General features: G+C 37.8%; 2 protein-coding genes across 3 annotated transcripts in view; one reads left to right on the plus strand and one right to left on the minus strand.

Moving 5' to 3' along the window:
- Nucleotides 1–4,779: 4,779 nt before the first annotated feature.
- On the plus strand, nt 4,780–10,466 carry sla2b (Src like adaptor 2b). 2 transcript variants are annotated; one of them, XM_046870227.1, is made up of 8 exons: nt 4,780–5,077; nt 6,728–6,845; nt 7,142–7,238; nt 7,711–7,797; nt 8,476–8,579; nt 8,804–8,941; nt 9,467–9,596; nt 9,719–10,466. In XM_046870227.1, exons 2-8 carry the CDS (start codon nt 6,755–6,757, stop codon nt 9,855–9,857), a joined length of 786 nt encoding a protein of 261 aa, XP_046726183.1. In that variant the 5' UTR covers nt 4,780–5,077; nt 6,728–6,754; the 3' UTR covers nt 9,858–10,466. The 2 variants fall into 2 exon arrangements, with proteins under 2 accessions (XP_046726183.1, XP_046726182.1); XM_046870226.1 differs by having other exon boundaries at nt 4,782–5,077; nt 9,464–9,596.
- Nucleotides 10,467–18,730: 8,264 nt separating this feature from the next.
- Nucleotides 18,731–23,605, minus strand: part of cables2b (Cdk5 and Abl enzyme substrate 2b) — a 31,158-nt gene continuing 26,283 nt past the window's right edge. Inside the window, exon 9 of the mRNA XM_046869459.1 lies at nt 18,731–22,518. Coding sequence (XP_046725415.1) covers nt 22,375–22,518 — 144 coding nt within the window. The 3' untranslated portion in view covers nt 18,731–22,374. The remainder of the gene's footprint in view (nt 22,519–23,605) is intronic.

Genomic DNA, 23,605 nt, shown 5'->3' on the forward strand with positions numbered 1-23,605 from the left:
GGTGTCAAACTTAAATTCACAGTGAACCAAAATTAAAACCAAACTCAATATTTATTGAAAAATTGACCGCAATTGTGCATGTTTTCCATCTCTCCAGATCTGTAATGTTGAACCTTTTCATATGGAAACAAACTTTAGTTTTGCATAAACATTGAATCTGGAACAACCAAAGTTTAATATTATAAACACATAAGAAATTTAATTCTAAATAAAACACACATCAGTGGTATTCATTTCTTACTTTGTCTCTCTCTCTCTCTCTCTCTCTCTCTCTCTCTCTCTCTCTCTCTCGACTTTCTAATTCATTTTTTCACAGGGCAACAACAAAACAACCAATAATAATAATTTCCTTCAATTAAAAAAAGCAATCATTCAACCATTGACAGTTCATGCCTTAGAGTAGAAAAAGTGCATAAAGTCAACATTCATTCGAGCTCAGTTTTTACACTCTGATTTACTCTGATTGGTTGAAGTCAGATACCTGCATCTCTTCTTAGATACAAGTGCATCATGTCTGGGTTTAGGCTCTGAGCTTAGGAAATCCTCAGGATTGAGTGAAGATGTTTATCAGTGAGACTCTTGAGTGGTGTTTTGTTCATCTTCATTAAAGAGAACAGTTACACACAGAGATATGTGCTGGTGAACATGGAGAGGGTTTGAGCAGCTTGGGCACGGAGTTGGAGCAGTGTGTCGGGATAAACATGGAAACTGTGCAGCACACACAGGGTCGTTCTTTGACTTGAGCGTGTCTCTACACTGGAGTTCAATCAGCTCCATTTGGAGGTTGGTTAATGCGCTTTCCACGTCAACCACAAACGGATTACTGAGCAGTTCAAATCTGCATTTCTGGAATTCAAAGTCGGTAAATCTCCGGGTAAATTCAGCGCTGAGTAGGCGGAGTTTTTCAGCGGTCTCGACTGACGCGCCCGCGCACTAACAAAGCATTCTGGGATTTGTAGTATTAGCGGTGTATGCGCTATATACTGGCAGGCCAGCTCTAATACACACTTGATATGATCTCGCGGGCCAAAAATAATTACCTAAGTTTGACACCCCTGCACTAGGCTATCACATCCATCCATCTATCCATCCATCTATCTATCTATCTATCTATCTATCTATCTATCTATCTATCTATCTATCTATCTATCTATCTATCTATCTATCTATCTATCTATCTATCTATCTCTATCTATCTATCTATCTATCTATCTAATATGATGTGAGGTCCAGTTAACAGCTAAAACAGGTAGCAGTAATAACTCATTTTTACTTAAGTACATGTCAGAGCCAAAACTTCTTTACTTTCACTTGAGTAAAAAAGTATAATCAGTACTTCAACTTTTACCAGAGTATTTTAAATCTGTACTTCTACTTAAGTAAAGGATGTGTGTACTTTTGCCACCTCTGGCTGCTAGTCATCTTTTCTCCCTGTTTATCAACTTGGTTGTGAATCTGTATTACAAAATCTTTTGTGTCCTGCAAAGGATGATCTTTATCTGAGAAGTTTGTTTTATATTAATAGCTTTAGAAATGTTTGTTTTTACTCAAGCGATTTAGGCTTGAAAATGGATATATATTTATTTATTTATTTTTATTTATTTATTTTTTTCAAATAATTTCCTTGTTTACATTTCATCTGAAGTTTGTTTCCTTTTTACAATTCATTTCAGGAGGGGAAAAAAAAACTTTTAAAAATCATAAACTACTGTACAGTAATCAGTTAACTTTTCTCAAAAGAAGACTTTTCTGTAGTTTTGCAGAAAATGTCAAAATATTGTTTTGAATACTGTAGTGCACTTTTTCCAGCCAGTAACAAGTCATCTCTTTCTGCATCTGGCCACAGGTGGTATGCAGCTATTTATAGATTTGCAAACCAAAAATTCTGCTTACTCTGATAAGGGATGTTCGACTGCTGAAGCCATTTTCCGTTGACTCTCATATCTACGTTGAAGCAGTCAGCACTTATCTTTTTTTTTTTTTTTTAACGTGATTTCTGTGGGATTTTACTGTACAGACTAAATAACAGTGGTATGTAGACCACAACACAATATATGTGTGAATTTGGTGCCACAACATATGGACACTTTTCATATTTAACACATTAAAATTTTCCTGTTTAAAATCGAATTTGTTTCATAACATAACACAATATTGTTTTAACTGCTTTGGAAGAAAACAACTGGGAAAGATCTCTAATAAAGTCACCCACCAAACACACATCTGTAAGAACTCAAAAGAAATGAGAAGGAGAAGAACGTGTAAAGACCGGATGCCTTAAAATCCATTATAAATTAAGGCAAGAGATGTTTTTTATGGGATTCAGGTATAAGGTAGAAAAAACTTTAATTTACTCATATTTATCTTATATTTCGTATTTTGATTAGATTATTAAACCTATTATAGAGTATATATAACATTTATTTTTTAAACTTGAATTGTGTGTCTTGTTTTCTTTAGAAATGTATGCTTACAAATAGTACAATTATATGAACAACAATGGAATTAATAAAAGAATAAATACACTTCATGGACAGCAGTATTGGAGTATCCGACCTTTTCATGTGGCAGAATTCAATTTTCTTTTCATTTGTACTGGGAGACCTCAACCTGTTCCAGCATGACAATGCCCCCATGCATAAAGTGAGCACTGTAGTTTACATGGAATAAAGTGGAAGATCTTGAGAGTCCTGCTAATGAGCCCTGCCCTGAACCATACTGAACACCTTTGATATAAATTGGAATGCTGACTGCATTCCATAATAACCTGGCCTCTTCCCAGATGAGTGGAGGTTCTTATAACAGCAAATGGGGACTTAATGGAATGGGATAATCAAAAAGCACAAATGACTCTCATGATCAGGTGTCCACAAATTCTTGTCCATTCAAGCATAATTAAGAAAATATATTGGTGACATTATATTATGATCATAACAAAGGGCAAAAAGTGCCCTTCCATTTTGTTATGATTATGTGTGCACCAAATCCAAAATATCTTACAAATCGCCAATCATATACTTTTTATATGCTTTACATTTAATCGTTTTCACATTTTTAAGGATTTTGGCCAAAACCATGCAACAAATTAGCATCTGACTTTATAATCATATCATATACAACCATCAATCATAAGATTGACATTATAATATTTTGACTGGTGACGTGATTAACACTGATTATCTCTTCATCATGGCACCTGTTAGTATGTGGGGTATATTAGGCAACAAGAGAACATTTTGTCCTCAAAGTTGATGTGTTAGAAGCAGAAAAAATGGACAGGAGTAAGGATTTGAGTGAGTTTGACAAGGGCCAAACTGTGATAGTTACATTACTGGGTCAGGGCATCTCCATAACTGCAGCTCTTGTGGGTTGTTCCTGGTGTGCAGTGATCAGTATCTATCAAAAGTGCTCCAATGAAGGAACAGTAATAGTTAATGCTCGACGGGTCAGGACTGTTTTGGCAGAAAAAGAGGACCAACACAATATTAGGTAAATGGTCATAATGTTATGCCTGGTATATATTACAATATTTAATCGTACTACCTCGTACTTTCCTCCATAACATAAAGTTGATGTGTTGTATTTGTTACGCAACTTTGCACCAAACTTACATTTCAGCAATTTGCTCTCTGAGAGGATCACAGTTTAAGAAGAAATCATAAGTTAAATCATAAACACATTCATTTTGCAATGTGTTTAAGCTATAGTGTATTACTGAGATCTGTTACAAAGAAACAGTTGTTTTATTATGCATGTATTTCAAATATAAAATACATTTTGTCATTTATATTTAAAAGGGTTAATGAAAATTGCTTCATATTTTGTATCAAAATACTCATTTTGTATTTTTGTTGTTTTAAAATATTGTAAAATACATTGTAAGAAGTCTACATGATGACATTATAAAAATGCAGCCTCTGATTGGTGCCTACTCAGTATTTTATCCAAACTTGAGATCAGAACGGAAAATTGATTCATATGGAAAAAGGTGATGGAGATAAGAAACATACAGGCTGCCAGCTTTCAAATATGTATCCAATGATTGATAAATAAATATTTGATTGCTGAATATTGTACCGTAAATGAAGTAGCTAATTAATAGGATCGTGATTTTGCATCCCATTGCATGAATGATTGCCTGACACATAATATATTATCATATCTATGATTAACAATCAAATTACTAATTAGTTAGAAACTAGTGGCTATGAATACAGGTGCCTTTAGTGACAGGATACACTTATAAGTAATTCGCAAACTTGTTAAACATTAAACTGTTGGTTACTTTAAATCTAGCCTTCATCTGGGAGATCACAGAGATTATGTATGTGAATATTTGATCTGTTAACTGGTTGCATTTGTCTGATTTATTGCATGAATGCCAGAGAAAAGCAGTTGCTATTAAACATTGTTTACTTAATCAACTGAGTGAAGGAAAAGATCAAATAGGCCAATGGATGGAAAATTGTAAAGAAATTTCATGCTCCCTAAAGTATTTTTTTTAAGTATTTTTAAAATACAAAAAATTAATTTTTTTAGTTTATTTTGATACACTTAAAGTTAAGGTATTTGGTATTTAATTTTAAACTACGTTTTGATGTATCTTTGCTTAACCCTGACTATAATTACTGATACTGATTTTTTTCATTCTGTAAATGTGAGTGTATATATTTTTCTGTGCATCAGTTCACAGGAAACTGCTGCTAGTGCATGTTGTGGGTTTGTGTGTGTGCATGTGTGTGTGTGTGTGTGTTATGCATAAAACCTCAGTGTGCCTCAGTGTGTTTTTCATATCTGTGAAACACAGCAGGATTGCCAGTTTCTTAGAGCACATGCATCTTGCTACTGCAGGATTCATCAAACGCTGCCTTCATTCGAGGCCTGAATTTAAAGTCACCTTGTGTCTCTAACTTCACACTTGTCTACCAGTCTGACTTACCACATCATCTACAGGGGCAGGAGTGAGTTGTTTTTAAGACTTTTTTTGATGTTTTTGTAAAACTCGATCATAAACCAGTCAAAAGGCGCTGCCACTGAGGAGAAACAACAGGCATCACTAACTTGGCAGAGAAATGAGGTGAGTTTAATCTTAAAGCACTGATCAGGTTTTCTTTGAAAAGCACTAATGTTAAAGAACATGAATGGCTAGTTGAGAGTGAAACGAAGGTGTAAAATAAGGCGAAAAAAATATTATTCAACTGGGGTTTGGTGGTGAAATGGTGCTTTTAAAAACAAAACTTTGTTTTTATGTTGTTTTAAAGAGCTTGTCTGTTGATTTTTAAGAATGCATGCTCATGAGGTCCTGTGCCAGAATGTGCTTACAAATTAATAGACTGCTGTTTTACCTAATTATTAGGTAAAATAATTAGTACTAATTTTAATAAATGTCAGAAAGTTGCATATAGACTTTTTTTAATTGTAAACACCATAACATTGTGTCATTTTTTATAAGAATCTTTATACATGTGTCAAATCTTCTTTGTTTGATTTATGTTTATGATTTATGTTCCTGGAGAAATAAGTATTTAGAGATACTGTTTTTATTTTTATTTTTTTATCGCATACTAGTGTCTCATACTAACTCCAATAAGGCTTTAGATTTTATTATACAGTTCAGATTTCTTAGCTATACAGTGTACATAAGTATAAGGAGTCATTTCGATTGGAAACTTCGGATAAGGGCTTATCTCATATGCTGTGGATGGAAATGGAAATGAAAGTAGAGCAGAGTAATGTTGGTCAGTGCTGCTTGAATTATTTCAATCTCTGTCTTGGACTGAGAGACTCTGATGACCCAGTGATACCATCTTTCTGACAGGTGGTGATTCACTCATCTGTTCTGCAGCAGTTCTTTATTCTGCATTAGAAGTGTGCTACTGAATATAATTCCATGTGTCATTATCATCAGCACAGCATGAATTAGCAGTCAGAGGAGAATCAGCAGAAATTCTGTGCATTGTCCTTCTAAATGAAGGCATCGTTTATCAATATAGGATGTTCCAATATGCCTTTTCTAGCGTATGCATATGTGTGTATGCTGTTGTAGTGTTCAACTGCGGGACATCGTGAAGTAGCTTTGTAGAAATAAATAGATTGTGAATATAAATAAGTCCCTAATGAGCAGACCAGATGTAAATAAATGAATAAATAAATAAATCTTTCTTTCTTTTTTTTTTTATTTGTTCACCTGCACTGATGGAACGCTATTTTGCGTAACCTCCAAAAGTGCTTGCAGGAGCTATCAGCGGCTCTGGGAAACATGTCAGCAACATCATTGTGGCTTTATTCATTCTAATCCCTCATCAATAACCATGTCTGGAAAAAAAAAAAAAAAAAAAAAACGTCATGCAGCCTAATTGCACTGTTACGAAATATTCACATGAAAGCCTTGTTTATGGCGCTGACGCATGTAAAACCTCTCGTTTATCTAAATTTTTTTGGTGCATTGGTGTCGTTGCAGATAATAGGTCAGACGTAAGCGTTGTACTCTTTCTATTTTTAGACCGGACTTGCCATAGTTAACAAAGATGTGTTTGTGATATTGAAACTGTGGTTGGAAAATGTTGGTCAAAGTGAAAAGGCAGTTTTAGAGGCTCCTTCCTCCAATTCTTCAGAATAACTGACAATCGTTTTTTGAAACAGTTTGGAAAGCTGATTTGAGATTTTACCACATGCCTTCGTGGTACTTTTACCAATGTGCTATCTCTGTATTTCTGTTCTATTCTAGTCTGCAGTTCTGTTGATCAGGAGCATAATGGGCAGCAGGCCAAGCAAAGGGAGAAGAAGCAGCATCCCTCACGCATCTCGACTCGATTCGGATGAGCTCGCTGAGCACCACACCATGGGTGAGCATTAGCCTGCCAATACACCTCACCTCCTAAACAAAATATGGTTTTATTGAAGTTCTAACTGGACCAACGTGAAAATGTTTTGGACGCATGACTGGAAGGAAAATCAGTGATGATGCTGAAATGCTGTACATATGATCACTGATCTCTGATCGCAGCTCAGTAATGTGTATGTGTTTGACAGCAGGAAGAAATACAAAGGATTGTTTGAGCTTAAGAAATGCAGTGATGTGGTCAGGTGATGGCAGTTTGCTGCTTCGTTTAATCTTTCTTTTTTTTTTGTCTGTTTTCAGATAGTAGGTATGCCCTGGTTTCTCTGTTTAACTACCCATCAGGAGTTCCATCAGACGCTCAGATCAGATTTGGGGAGAGACTCAACATGCTTTCTGAGTAAGTGTGTGTCTCTTACATTTAGTGTATACAAAAGGTCCTGAAATGGGATGAAATGTTTCTGTCCCTGGGTGCAGAAATAGATTTATTTATTTATTTGTATTTTTTTAACCATAGTCCTTTACCATCTCTGAGTCTGTTTTCAAAAACTTTTCATTTCTGCATCAGAGTATACTCAGAATTTGGCATGTGACACAGCATGAGTGTTTTTTTACGTCTCTGAGGGAAAAGTATAAGCATCGGGGACTATATTAAGGATTGTCTTAAGTGTGTTTTAAAACACCAGAGAAGCTCACACACACAGTGTGATGTACAGTATGAGTTCCTTTTTGAGATGCTTGAAAAACAAAAAACTAATGAAGCAACAGTGAATGCGATCAATAAAAAGAAAATCAATAACAAAATAAAACGAATATGTCATAACTGGTGAAATAACTAGAGTCTCATATCTGTATGTGTGTGTGTATTACAGTGAAGGCGAGTGGTGGAAAGTGAGCTCTTCAGCTACAGGAGTGGTGAGCTACATCCCCAGCAACTACACGTGTAAAGTGTTTAACAGGTACAGTATGGACGTTTGACCTGCTGTTTACTATTTTATAGCCATTGTAATGTTTTAATGGAATCCCGGGCACATTACTGTACTGATGTGGGCTGCAGTTTTACAATTGAGTCATGGGTGATGTCATGTAAATGATGTGAGGGTCTTCCACAGAGGGGGCTTTAGTCACTTTCCAATGAGGGGTTTTAGTTTACTTCATTTAGAACATGTATGAAGTGTTTTCATAAAAAGGGGGGTAAAACGTGTGTGCGGGTTAGAGGTCACAGCTGTGTACAGTACGTAGAACTCTTTCCACATGTGTACAGTTCTCTCCATTGCAGCACTGATCATCTGCGTGGTGTTTATCTTTCTCTCCCTCCACCTCGTTTTCTTCCTTGTCGTTGTATTCATTCTCGGTTTCTGTCACCCGGCCTTTTGTTATCCCGTGTGTTCTTTCACACTTTACCTCTGCAGTGCCCCACTTTGTCTCTTACATCCGTTTTGTTGAGAAGGGGTTTTTAGCTGTTAGTTGTTATTGTCAGTATTCAGCTACCCTGAGTTCTAATAAGGTACCTAAGGTACTTTGCTTTATAAGGTACTTTATATTCTGGCTTTATAACTGTGTCTCTGTGTGTGTGTGTGTGTGTGTGTGTGTGTGTGTGTGTGTGTGTGTGTGTGTGTGTGTGTGTGTACGTGCAGGTGGCAGTTTGTAGGTCTCAGTAAACAGAAGGCAGAAGAGCTGCTTCTCAGCCCTCAGAATCATCCTGGATCTTTTCTCATTAGAGAGAGCCAGAGCATACCTGGTGGGTTTTCTCTCTCTCTCTCTCTCTCTCTCTCTCTCTCTCTCTCTCTCTCTCTCTTCTCTCTCTCTCACACACACACACACACACACAATTTTACATTTACCCAGTATACAGTATATGCATTCCTGTGTAATGTGATATCAGTTATAACAGATCTGTTTGTTTCTCTCTCTCTCTCTCTCTCTCTCTCTCTCTCCTTTTTTCCTCCATCTGTCACTCTGCAGGTGCTCACTCGCTCTCAGTGCGGTTCGAGCGTCAGTCCATCAAACACTACCGTATACGAAGCATAGAGAACGGCTGGCACTTCATCTCCCCCAGACTCACTTTCCCTACGCTCACTCACCTCGTCGAGCACTATTCTGGTAAACAAACAAACAAACAAACAAACAAACGCACGCACGCACACACACACACACTGATACTACTATTTCAGTCCATTAATTCCATGGACATATTTGATGAGGGGCAATGAATACTAGATTTGTATAAACCTCATCTTAATCTTTTTTTTATTTTTTTTTATTAAAGCTGCGTGGTTGTTTTTCTTTTTCTTTTTTTAAGTTTCCTTCTGAGAAATGTTTCCATAAAGTCTAAACTAGCAAATATTCCTATTTCCCACACACACACACACTCTCTCTCTCTCTCTCTCTCTCTCTTTCACACACACCCACACACTAATTAATTTGGATATATATACACATAGGTATTTATTGTGGATGATTTTCAATAAAAAAGTCTTGTCATTTAAACCTATTGGGTGTTTTATAAGGACGTAAAACAAAAAAGAAACACACGCTGATTTTTAGGGGAATTACAGAAGCATTGATGTGTGATTCTTATGTTGATTGTGTTTTTGTTGTGTCTGCGTGTTCCTTTCGGCTCAGAAGTGTCTGATGGCCTTTGCTGTATATTGAGAGAGCCGTGCTTCATTCAAGGCTCCAACAACGTTCCAGTTGTGAGTGGCCCGCCTCCTGTCTCAGTCAGAAAACCCACCATCAACTGGAAAGATGTCAGCAGGTGAGAGAAAACACACCCAAGTGGGAACAAAAAGAGAGAAATCTGAAGTGTTATAACTATAGAAAATGCAAAAGATGTAATTAAATCAAATTAATCCCATCTGTTACTCAATTTCTTTTTAGCTCAATGATCTTTGGGCCCCCAAAGGAAGGAGTTGAAGAGTCGTTTGTCAGCGAGGGGCTGAAGCAATCCATTAACTCCTACCTTTACATGACTGAAAATGGCGAATGTGGAGAATGTGCCGGAAACTGGGACACGTGACCTCACAGCACGTGTGAAAGAAAGGAGACGAGTTAAGGCCGAGACTGACGGCTAGACTTTACTGTTCCTCTGTTTCTGCTCAGACAAGCTTCCCACTGACACACACACACACACACAGATCAGAGGAAAGGCTTGGGCACGGACAGTACAGGAGTATGGTAAAGACAAATGGTTTAGCAGAAGTGCAGAACATTTGGAAATGAAGACACAGTAGTTTCCTGTACTCCAGACTGTATCAGTCCCTCTTTACTCATCACACTTGTTCCAGTGTGGGTGATGGAGATTTCAGCATCACAGATTTCTGTGTGGACTTTTTCCTGAGGATGTGATCAACAAACAGAGATACAGAAGTGGGAGGCTCAAAGCCACTTGTATTACGCAAACACTTCTCAAACTTTCTCAGCTTTCATGGATTAGAGAGAGTGAGTGAAAGGGCGGTGAGACCATAATGGTAGACTCAAAAGTTTTATCTTTTGCTTATAAAAAAAAAAAGTTTTTTTATTTAACATTTACAGATCATCTGTAAATTCACTGTGTTCTTTGTACAGATTGTTGATTGTCCCAACACTGCAGTCACGTGTTATTTAATGCTGCTTAAAGAAAAAAGCTTCAAAAATGTGTCCTCTCTTTTTTGCTCATCTTAATATATACCTGGAAACACACACACATTTCAGTCTACTCCAGGAAATGTTTGTGTTACAGAGAAAGACAGAAAGTAAGCGAGCGAGTGTGCGTTTGTGTGCATGTGCATTGTTGTGGTAACCTATTTCCTGTGTAAGAAAGTATTCACACCTCACAGTTCAGGTTAATTGTCAGTCGCCTCTGAACTTTCCACAAGAGTGTTAGTAGTTAGTAAAGTCGGGTACTGTTGTAGGGTGAGGAGACCTGGGCTGCAGCTAAGCTACTCAAGATCTTCCACTCCAATCCACATAAAACATATGTCCATGGAGCTGGCAACAGGTTTGGGTCTCCTAGTAAAAGTTAAGGGAAAAATTTCTGTTACTGCATCTGATAACCTTGTGTACATTTGTGCGCATCTGAATTTGTGGTAACAGTTTAGGGAAAAAAAAAAAACATATGTTTGGAAGTCAGGTGTCCCAGTACTTTTGTCAACATTGTTTGTGTGTGTATAATATATATATATATATATATATATATATATATATATTAATGCAGCACGCATTTGTTTTTAACATTTTTTATCTAGAAAAAATAAATACATATAAAAGTGGCAAAATTAAAACCTTCAACACAACACACATTTATTCACGACGTCCTTTCTTTACTCTGATATATTTTTTAAATGAATAAACTCCACCAAAAAACATTTTTTATGCTCTATGTTGAATTATGGTTTTACTAATAATAAAAATACATTTGCATGAAGCATTTATATATACCAATGCCCATTTTTATTAGAGTATTAATTAATTTAAGGTACATTTAGAATAGATAAAATGTGCGATTAAGTTGTGATTAATCACGAGCTAACGCATGACAATCATGTGATTAATCGCAATGAAATATTTTAATCGATGAACTGATTTTGATTATTGCGTTAAAAACTATTTTTGCAAAACACAAACTTCAATAATTGCATTGAAAACACTTTTTTTTTATACTATGTTCTCTATATGTTCTATGACATAATAATTCACGATTCCATTCAGGTGAGATCAAATATGATTTCTGACCTGTTTAAGCCTGAACTCAGGTATTTAACACAGATGGTGTTGGGGGTGTCAGTAAACACTGTTACAGTAAAATGCTAGATGGCAGTGTAGCTCCATTACAGCTATATTAGTGTCCACTGAATCTATCTCTTCTCTATCTGTCAATTACTGTGTGTGTGCAGCACTAGACTGAGCTGAAGATGCTCACTTGTAGATGAGTTACACATTATATAATAATATTATTTGCATGTACAACATCTTGATGTCGGCGCATTGATTATTATAGGTGCTACAGCGCAAACTCGACGCTGGCTAAAAAGTTCATAACAACAAAGTCAAGGTTGATTTTGGCAGTAAATTGATTGACAAAGGGAGATTCACAATCAGCTCCCTAGTTCATTTGTCGGAATAAAGAGATTGACTATTTTAAGAGCAGTGACTCTTAAGAGTAATGACATCACATTTTCTAAAGCCTCTCAGCTTTGAGGGAAAAAAGAAAAATGAACTCTCAGCCAAGTAGTTTGTTATTGTCAATGTTGCTGTCAGATAACTTTTGAAGTTATCGATTTTTAACTGCATTTGAGTCTATTTCAGCTAGTGTTTCAAAATCCACTAGCAAGCCTACAATCGTGAAGTCCTACGATGAAAATATTTGACGGAAGGAATTAGTAGTTAGTTAGTAATTAAATATTCAGTATGTAGATGTAGTGACCTTGGTGCGATCTTGTGTACAACATAAATTGCTTCGCAAAGATCTGATTAAAATACACCCAGTGTGTTTTTGGCTCAATGCTGTAATTCAGCTTTGGTCCATTGTTATAGTGATGTTTGCTTCTTGGGTTGATTTCAAGAATCTGTAAATCATATTACAAGAACGAATTCACATTCAAATTGAACACACCAGCGACACAAGTTATCTACACTTCTTTATTTTTACCTGATCACAATGTGACTTGTGAAGTGACTTGAAAAGGGATGTACGGAAAAAGTGAAAATTAATTATCAAGAATTACACAATTAAAGAAAGGCCAGTTAGTTCAGGCGTGTTGCTCAATCTGCTCTCTTTTCTGCTGCTTCATTAGGCTCTTATTAATTAATATGCTTGATAAGCATGTTCCTTTTGAATACATATAAAAAAATAAAGCATTAACCACAATAACAAATAAAAAGAAAATTGAGGGGGCATTGGGGTGGAATTTACATTATTGAAACAAAAATCTGTTTTTCCAAGTGATCCCACACGTTTAATACCAGCACTTACCACCAGATGGCGATTCAATCACTGTAGAATATACTAGTGTAGTGTGATGTAGTGTTACCAGTATAAAGTATAAATATAGTATAAAGATTAATTATAAAAGATACATTATAAAAGATTTATGTACAATATATGAAGAGAACTAACACATACATTGAATGTTTTAAATGTGTGTAGCATTGTGTGTGCAGATCAGTTAGAGTGTGTGTAACAGAATTTGTGCAGAAGAAGAAGAAGTTATTGTGTGTAACAGCTTGTGTGTGGGTCAATAAGTGCGTGTTACAGTGTGTGTGTGTGTGTGTGCAGATCAGTGAGTGTTTGTGACAGCGTGTGCAGATCAGTGAGTGTGTGCGGGTCAGTGAAAGTGTATAATGGCATCTATGGGTCAATAAGTGTGTGGAACAGCGTGGGTGCGGGCCAGTGAGCGTGTGTAACGGCGTCTACGGGTCAGTGAACACTTGTAACAGGGTGCGTGTGTGTTACAGCTTTATTTTATAATCACAGTGCAATAATTGATAGAACATTGTTTTGTTGAATTATCAGGAATCCTGGTAAAACTTGGATGCTTGTATCTTCTATTGGAATACCATGCACTCTGTGTTTGTGTGTGTGTGTGTTTGACAGACGAAAAGAGAGATTAATGCACAAGCCAATACAAACCTGAATCTGACCTCTTCAGCGACATCAATACTAATCACAGACCACAGTGAGACCATCAATAACTCGCATTAACAAAGAAAAAAAGTAAGAATACAAATGAGTGATTTGCAGAAAAAGTATCTGACACGCACACACACACACACACACACACACACACACACACACACACACACACACACACAAACAGCAAGGACTTGCTGATCACATCTGTTCATCATCCACTGTTATTGTTCCTTCCCAATACTCATGGTTTTATAGAAGATCAAAACAGTCCAAAAAGACAATCTTGACAGCGCAGCTCGTTCCTCAACCCTATTCTTAGGCATAATAAAGTGCTGCACCACAACTGATAGCTGCACTGTTGTATGATTATAAAAACATGGTCACTTGAACACGGCTTTGTAGAACAATGCTGTTCCTGACGAAACAATGCATATGAGCATCTCTGACATTATGACTTACACAAAACCACCAAATATAAAAACATGACACTCTGAACACAGTGATGTTTATATTCATCTCCATTCACGCTTCACTAACAGGCCTGACTTGAGTTAGAGTCTAGAGTCATGTTTAAGTCATTTTAATTCCACATGGACTTTAAAGAACGCCTGAGCAGTTCTTTTCCCCATCAGGCTACATGTGTATATGTATATACACTGCACACTGCTTATTAATCTATTGCAAGTCAGTTGTTCCTAAACATCTGGATATTCTCAACTTTTTATTACAGTTTAATTACTATGACTGCCACAGACCAAACACAATGATACAGAACAGCAACTGTTGTGGAACGCATTAACTGCTTGCTGTCCGAGCGGAACTGAACTCCGAACAAGGGCTTTATTGAATGCAGATGCACTTGGAGGGTAATAAATCTCTGACAGTGTCAATAATAACTGGGAAATCAATGAAGTCGCATTCGATAATAAAACAGCAGTAACTGACAAAAGTATAACGCTGTTGATCTGAAATCCAGGTGAAATGTGGAAGCCTGTATCTTCAGACAGATGATATCAGTGCACTATAAATAAAAAAGGGCAAAAAGGGATTTAAACGGAAAGTCAATAAAACAATTCACACATGCAGCTTCAACGTGAAATCAGAAAATATATATCTGAAACGTGCTCTTTCTTAACAATGTCTCTTGCAAACAATGCCAATGTGTGCACGATGCATATGAAAGCAGGTTTACATTTCAATACTCCCACACAATGTTCTCACTCAATCAAGCGTAGAAATGTCATGCGTCATCGGTTCAATCTATCTGAAAGCAAGCTCATCATCCAAAAATAACAAACTTTATGGCGCCCGATCAGGCATAACATTATGACCACCTGCCTAATATTTTGTTGGTCCGCCTTTTGCTGCCAAAACAGTCCTGACCGGTTGATCATTAACAGCAGTAACTTCTTCAGCAATTTGAGCTACAGAAGTTCGTCTGTTTGAATCGGACGACACGCCCAGCCTTCGCTCCCCACGTGCATCAGTGAGCCTCGGCCGCCCATGACCCTGTCGCCGCTTCACCACTGTTCCTTCATTGGAGCACTTTTGATAGATACTGACTACTGCAGACCAGCAATCCACTGTGTTGTTTTTTGTTCATTGTGCTAGCTTGGGGGTTTCAATTTAGCGGTAATGTATTATGTGTTGCCGGTTGGAGCAGCCCCTTTAAGAAGGTAGCGGATGTAGGTAAGGCATGTGACCGAGGCAAGCCTCATGACATGCATCAAGAGTGAGTCATAGACAGATGTGGCGAAGAGAATCCTGTAATTTTCCAAAATAAAACATCGTTCAGAATCAGATAATAAATAAAACATAAATAATGTAAGTTATGTTGCCGGTCCCAAGGCCGGCTAAAACATGAGGAGGAGAGGAGGAAGATGTCTGCAGAGACAGGAGGGAAAGGAGAAGTAAAGGAGAGTGGAGGTTTGGGTTGGTGCTATGACTGGTAGAGGGAGAGAGATAGCTGATATGATGGGTAGGAGAAGGCTAGATATGTTGTGTGTTCAGGAGACCAGGTGGAAATGTAGTAAGGCCAGGAACATTGGAGGGGCTTTAAACTGTTCTATGATGGAGTGGATGGAAAGAGAAATTGTGTAGGGGTGCAGACCTGCAGTAACTAAAGGTGAATTAAGGTGATCAGTCACACCATGAAGTTATGGGAAAGAGTAGTGGAAGCAATTTTAAGAGAAGAGGTGACCATCTGTGAGCAACTGTATGGTTTCATGCCGAGAAAGAGCACCACAGACGCATTATTTGCTTTGAAAATGTTGATGGAAAAGTATAGAGAAGGTCAGAAGGAGTTGCATTGTGTGTGAGGAAGCCAGGTGTGGCAGAGAAGTATGTGAGGGTGGTGCAGGACATGTATGAGAACAGTGTAACAGAAGTGAAGTGTGCAGTAGAAATGAAAGACTGGTTAAAGGTGGAGGTTGGACTGCATCAAAGATCGGCCCTGAGCTCTTTTCTGTTTGAAGTAGTGATGGACAGGTTGACGGACGAGGTCAGACAGGAGACTCCCTGGACTATGATGTTTGCGGATGATATTGTGATTTGTGGTGAGACTAGTGAGCAGGTAAAGTAATGTGCAAAGTAATGGAGAGTGTGTTAGAGAAGTGAAGAAAAGAGTGCAGGCAGGGTGGAGTGGGTGGAGAAGAGTGGCAGGAGTGATTTGTGATAGAAGGGTATCTGCAAGAGTGAAAGGGAAAGTTTATAGGACTGTGGCAATAAGTAAAAGACAGGAGGTGGAGCTGGAGGTAGCAGAGCTGAAGATGTTGAGGTTTTCGTTGGGAGTGACGAGTATAGACAAGATTAAAAATGAGTTGATTGGAGGGACAGTGCATGTAAGATGTTTTGGGGATTGAGATGGTTTGGACATGTGCAGAGGAGGGACATGCGGTATATATCGGTAGGAGAATGCTGAAGACCAAGGAGGAGGTTTATGGATGTGGTGAGGGAAGATATGCAGGTAGTTGGTTTGAAAGAGGCAGATGTAGAGGACAGGGGGGTATGGAGAGGGATGATCCGCTGTGGCGACCCCTAAAGGGGTGTTGCCCGCCTTACGCAGCATACAGTGCCCTCCACAATTATTGGCATCCCTGTTTAAGATGCGGTCGTGGACTTCTAAAAATTCTCCTTTTTTTTAAAACAACATAGAACCCAAATGCAAAAAAAGAGAAAAATCCAACCTTTCATTTAAGTACATAACTTTGGTGGTAAAAAAAATCATACATTTAGAAAAAAAAAAACTTGAAATCATGTGTCCCACAATTATTGGCACCCCTAACAATTCCTCTGAAAAATTTAATTTTTTTTTTTTTTTTTTATATATTTTTCTGTAGTTGCTAAGGTTGGTCAGGGTATCTAGGGACTTTTAATTAGTAATTCATGATTGACTGTTTCCCTGGGGTATAAATATGACCTGACACAGAGGCCTAATTCTCTTACCCATTTGTCAACATGGCAAAGACAAGAGAACACACCATTCAAGTAAGGCAGATGTGTGTCGACCTTCATAAGTCAGGCAATGGCTAACAGAAAATAGCCACTCGCCTTAACTTGCCGGTATCTACAGTCAGAGGAATCATTAAGAAGTTTAAAACAACTGGAACAGTGACAAACAAGGCTGGAAGAGGTCCCAAGTTTATCTTGCCACAACGCACAGTGAGGAGGATGGTAAGAGAAGTAAAAAAATTTCCCAAGCTCACCGTCACAGAATTGCATCAAAGAGTGGCATCTTGGGGTCACAGAGTCTCCAAAACAACCATCAGATGCTCTCTACATGCCAACAAGCTGTTTGGGAGGCATGCAAGGAAAAAGCCTTTTCTCACTAACACTCACAAACGTAAACGCCTGGAGTTTGCTAAGCGGTACTGGGACTTCAACTGGGATCGTGTGCTTTGGTCAGATGAGACTAAGATTGAGCTTTTTGGCAACAAACACTCTAAGTGGGTCTGGCGTAAAACAAAAGATGAGTATGCCGAAAAGCACCTCATGCCCACCGTGAAGTATGGTGGAGGATCTGTGATGCTGTGGGCCTGTTTCTCTTCCAAAGGCCCTGGGAACCTTGTTAGGGTGCATGGCATTATGAACGCTTTGAAGTACCAGGATATTTTAAATAAAAACCTGATGGCCTCTGCCAGAAAGCTGAAGATGGGTCGTCATTGGGTCTTTCAGCAGGATAATGATCCAAAACATGTGGCAAAATCTACACAAAAGTGGTTCAGCAGTCACAAACTCAAGGTCCTCCCATGGCCATCTCAGTCCCCAGACCTCAACCCAATCGAAAACCTGTGGGGCGAGCTAAAGAGAAGAGTGCATAAGAGAGGACCCAGGACACTGGATGATCTAGAAAGATTGTGCAAAGAAGAATGGTCAAAAATCCCTCTCTCTGTGTTCTCCAATCTTGTGAAATGTTATAGGAGGAGATTAAGTGCTGTCTTGTTGGCAAAAGGAGGTTGTACAAAGTATTAACATCAGGGGTGCCAATAATTGTGGCACACATGATTTCAAGTTTTTTTTTTTTTTTATAAATGTGTGATTTTTTTACCACCAAAGTAATGTACTTAAATAAAAGGTTGGATTTTTCTCTTTTTTTGCATTTGGGTTCTATGTTGTTTTAAAAAAAAGGAGAATTTTTAGAAGTCCACGACCACATCTTAAACAGGGGTGCCAATAATTGTGGAGGGCACTGTATGGACATTGGAGCAACCGGTGTCCCTGTGTACCACCGCCAAACGCTCAAGGCACTTTACGTCTCTTTACAACAGATTTACTGAGTTTACGGAGCTATTTTTTTTATTTTGTGTATTTGTCTTGCACTGTCCTGTATTGTCATACACTGTCTTGTGTTGTCTTTGTGCTGTTTGCACCAGGTTGCACACATGCACTTTATGTGGCGAGGACACTTACTGGTCCTTAGCCATGTGTTTTCTGTGATTGTTGTTGTATGTAGCACCAGGGATCAGGAGGAACGTTGTTTCATTTCACTGTGTACTGCATCAGCTACATATAGTTGAAATGCCAATAAAAGCTTCTTGACTTGATAAGGGCGTCTGCCAAATGACGTAAATGTAAATAATATGGAAATAAGAAGGGGGGACAACAGTGGGACAACTTTGGTTTGCAGGTGCCAGTTTGGGCATCTCTTGTCCATGCCATTCAAACATTCCAAACCTCTTCATAGATGGTGTTTTATATGACTTCCATCTCTTCTTTTTTTCCATAGAAAGTGTTACACAGTTGAGAATGGGACATTGAAAATACAAAAAAAGCTCAGAATATATAGTATATGAATGCTTTTTTTTTTATTTAAATGTGTTAATCATTTTTTATTGCTGGATCAAAATCGATTTGATTAAATGGATGCTACATGGATTCGAGAATGCACAGTATTGCTCAGATACAGATTGCACACAACATTATCATACAAGGGGAATGACAATGCAAATTATTATCTAAACAGTCCAATAAAAAACTGGATGATGCTATTTACTAAATCTCCACCTTTAACCATGTGACATCATGCTGGTCCTTTCCTCTGCTCTGACACAGGTATTAAACAGGGTGCTTTACTACAGTAAATAATCAAAAGTACAAATCTGTCTTTAGTGCTGTGTTGCTTGAAAGCTGAAGACTAAATAAAATAAAATTAAAAAAATCACAGTGAAATATTTTACAGATAATCCCTATTGAGGTTTGGCATTCAGACTGTCATTTACAAATAATAAATCATTCACTCAGGCACTTACACTAAGTCTTGGATGTCCAAGTTATCAGTCAACACACCAAGAATACAAATGCTTGGTTTTAAAATTCAGAGGAAATAAAAACCATCAGCGTACTTAACAGGAAATAAATGCTGCATCTCGACATCTGACATTAAAACAAAAATCTTCTATAAAATAATTTGTTTTAAACTGATAGATGCCAGTGTTTAACAAAAGATGGCATTTTTAATGACGCGCATCAGTAAATACAGTTAAAAAATATTGCATATCAGTCGCTTTACACTGCAGTGAGGAATTGCTTCGGTGGCATCAGCTCCAATGTTTTATACATTTACAATAGACTCAATTTACTCAAAGCAAAGTAGCAAACACACACACACACACACACACACACACACACACACACACACACACACACAGCTTAGATAAAAGTGCAAAAGTCTGCATTTCTCATCTCTAAACAGTGAAGTATCTCTACAAGCAGCAGACAACATCGTCAAGATATAAAACACGCAACACATGAGTATGAATGCATGAAGGAAGGAAGACTTGGTATGAACACAGTGTTCTAGATTTTTATCTTAGTGCGATTCTAGTTTACTGCGATCATCTGATATGTTTGAAGTTTTATTCAACACTGCTGGAGGATTATTAATGGGGCTAGCATGCTGCAGTTATTAAAACAAAGTAAACACAAAAAAAGATTACAACGTCGTGCAGTTTGGACAAAAAGAGATCATGTCAGTTTGCAGGTTTACTCTTGAAAAGTAGACTCAGGATTGAAATATTTTCACGAACTACTTTCGAGCTGTTAAGTGGAGTGGCTGTAAAGATAATCAACATAACTGCTGGCTGACCCACATTTTAAGGTGTCAGAGGTTTCAGCTATAACGGAAATGATACTAACCTCCCATAAAAAAAAAACCCCAAAACGGTTTAGTAGGACACATCACCATCTCCATCGAACACATCGATCATCTGAAAAGGGTACAAACATATACACTACATGGACAAAAGTATTGGGACACCTGACTCTTTCAGCCATATGTGGCTTTTCCCCCAAACTGTTACCACAAAGTTGGCGAGGATAAAATGGATATAGTGGAAAATCTTAAGTGGCCTGCCATCAAGGGCTCTAACCCTAATGAAACACGGACCCCCAGTCCTCCTCACCCTACTGTATATCAGTACCTGACTTTACTAATGTCCTTATGGCTAAATGAGCCAAACTACACAATCTACTGGAACATCTTCCCAGAAGATAACAGGAACCAAGTACGGAAAGGGATGTTCAAAAAAGCACAATCTTTTGGTCAGGTGTCGCAAAATATTTATCCACGTAGTGCATCACCCACAAATAAACAACCTGTGATTCTTTACCATAATAAGACATTTTTCTTAAAATATTGCTTTTACCATATAAATCACAAAGACTGCATAAATATTTATCACTCTTGACCTGGGATTATACATCATATAAATAATGATTTTACACAACACAATAGATATATTACTGGGTCCATTATAATATTACGATTTAAAAGCTCTTCCAATAAATAATTGGTCAGAAAAAGAGCAAGAATTAAACAAATGCACTCTCGAGAGCTCACGTGCCACCTTTTGCTCGTTTACTTTTGCAAAAGTGTACTTTTTTTGGGAGGGAAAGCAAAAACCATGAAAATTTACTTATACACCAAAGTAAAATCATAGTAATGATTCAAATGTTTGACATAAAATGTAGCTCTGAAACACTGAGTGGAATCCATTTGTTTAATTCTTGCTAGATTTCTGACCATTGACTTTTAGGCTTGGCCCCTGTTTTTGTTTAGTCTTTTGTAAAAATAATAATAATAATAATAAAAAAAAAAATATATATATATATATATATATAACTGCAATAATATTCACTCCCTGCTGCTCCCTGCTGCTGGGGAGTTCCTGTCAAAACAGATGTGGTTTGCTAATTAACTAAATGTTTTTTTTTACTACATTCTGCCCCCTGCTGGATTAACAGAGACTTTTTAAACATACATTTCAATTATGGACCACGAGTTGATTTGTTATGAAAGGATATTCCAGACAATTTTACAATTAGCAAATCCTTTTCAAAATTGCCCGTAATATCCGCCATGGATTTTAATCTGGACCACGATTATCAGACTATGTTTCACAGCCCTGCTTTACAGCATCTGTGTAGTGCTTCTTCTCAGACAAAAAGCCAAATGAAACCATTTCAATGATGTATGAGGGCCGTCACTGAGAATAAATCTCAATTATTAATCTGTGCTTTTCAGTATCCTACAGGAACAGAAAGCACTGCAGGCTTTGTATTGGCTGCTCCATTAAATCCACATTAATGTTCACAGTGACACTCGAGCTATTATCTAACCATGATAAACAAAGCACCAATAACCTGAGGGGTGGGGGGGGATTGGGTAACCTGGGCCACACTATTTCTTTTTTAAATGTCAAGTTTCAAAGTAGAAAATACCAGAACGCAGAAGCACAGGAAATGCGCTTAAGTTCAAATCAGCTCTAATATAGAGCATTTTGACAACTGGGGCCTTGAAATAACCCAGAACATGAGTAAATACTGCACAGAGTCTGATCACATACTACTGCTACTGGTGTGTGATAGCAATAATATAATCCGTGCTCTAAAAATGCATAGAATACAGAGGAGCAAAAGCTTTCTATACTGTAGAAAATCAAATAGTTTGGAGAGACAAAACAATGTGCAGGTAAGTGGGAAAGAAGAGTTCTGCTTAATATTAAAGTAAAAAAACATTGTGGGGGGGGGGGGTTGGTTGGGGACTGATACGCATAGTCACAGACACAGAGTCACTGACAGAGACATACAGACACAGAGACACAAACAGAACCTGGAAAAAGCCCTACCTTGTTATTTGAGTCTTTAGAGTTAATTTAAAAGCTTCCTTTAAAACATTATGGCCATATAATCGATCTTGCGTTAGTGCCATTTGACTTAAGTAAAACACAAAACAGAAGTTAATACTAACTATAAATGACACAGACTCTGTACGAGCCTGTGGAGTATAAATAGATCCACTTTCTCTTCCCCCATGAGCTTAGTGTAGATATAGATCAGCACTGCAACCTGCTAACATTTAACTGGCAACCTTTTCTTTTCCTCTGCTCTCATACTGTATGAACAAGCACTGATAAACTCAAGCAGTTCAGCAGGGGCTCTGGGTCAGCTTGCGGTAGTGGGGCATGACCTTGCTGTCAGGAAGGTAGAGGGCCATCTCCAGAGCCACCAGGATGGTGAATTCGAAGGCGATCAGGTCGCGTCGGCTGAGACGGAACCTCTCCTCCAGCTTCTGCGTGGAGAAAAAAAAAAGGATAGATCATTAACCTAAACCAGACAGGGGAATGGGGAAATCTTGAACAATCTGATTCGCAAAAAAATGTGTGTGCATGTTGGAGCACGTTTGTGGAATTCCAGGAAAGTTTTTTACACTGTTATTGTATGCAGCTTGCAGAAAGAAACAACAGAATGGCCTGTTGTGTATTATTCTATTTAAACCATTTAGTAATTGAAAACACTTCACATTTCAGTGGATAATAGTCTGATGTTATGTTGAGATTTTCATTGGGAGTGACGAGAACGGACAGGATTAAAAGCGAGTTGATTAGAGGGACAGCGCATAGATTGGGATTATTTGGACATGTGCAGAGAAGGTACATGGGGTATATCAGTAGAAGAATTTTGAGTATGGAGCCACCAGGAAGGAGGAAAAGAGGAAGACCAAAAAGGAAATTTATGGATGTGGTGAAGGAAGACATGCAGGTATTTGTTTTGAAAGAGACAGATGTAGAGGTCGGGTGTTATGAAGACGGATGATCCACTGTGGCGACCCCTAATTGGAGAAGCCAAAAGAAGAAGAAGATAGTCTAATATCATGTTGTTCAACGTCTGAGACACATGTATGAGAGGATTCCTCTTCTCACTTACGTTTTAACTTCCAAAACATGGCAATAAAATCTACTTATTATTACCGTAATTTCCGGACTATAAAGCGCACCCATATATAAGTCGCACCCACTGAATTTTACAAATATTTAAATTTTTAACATAAATAAGCCGCATCTTGTGTCTACACTAATGTACTTTACACAGGCTTTAATTCAAGACCGAGGAATATGTCCTTATTATTTTCTGATGCTTATTATTTTCTGATTATTTTCTACTAAACAGTAGCCGACCAATAAAGTCATTGTTTACTGTCTTCCTCCTTCCTTTCACAACTATTTCTTTTGGGAGTTTATCTTTTGGCATCGTCGTGCGTTTAAAAAATAATTTTTTTCTCCTGATGCCGTGCAGCTCAGAACACAGGTGAGGTGCGTTTTTTCGGTTCTGTTCGGAAATTTCTTTGGTCTAATGTTATGTCGCTCATTTTTTTGGCC

This window comes from Silurus meridionalis, chromosome 16 (assembly GCF_014805685.1).
Source record: "Silurus meridionalis isolate SWU-2019-XX chromosome 16, ASM1480568v1, whole genome shotgun sequence".
NCBI lineage: Eukaryota > Metazoa > Chordata > Actinopteri > Siluriformes > Siluridae > Silurus > Silurus meridionalis.

Excerpts from the sequence above, each read along its gene's own strand:
- sla2b (XM_046870226.1), top strand. The coding sequence starts at position 6,755 with ATGGGCAGCAGGCCAAGCAAAGGGAGAAGAAGCAGCATCCCTCACGCA. Across the intron at positions 6,846-7,141 it reads CGCTGAGCACCACACCATGG|ATAGTAGGTATGCCCTGGTT; the intron begins GTGAGCATTAGC and ends GTCTGTTTTCAG. Across the intron at positions 8,942-9,463 it reads CCTCGTCGAGCACTATTCTG|AAGTGTCTGATGGCCTTTGC; the intron begins GTAAACAAACAA and ends CTTTCGGCTCAG.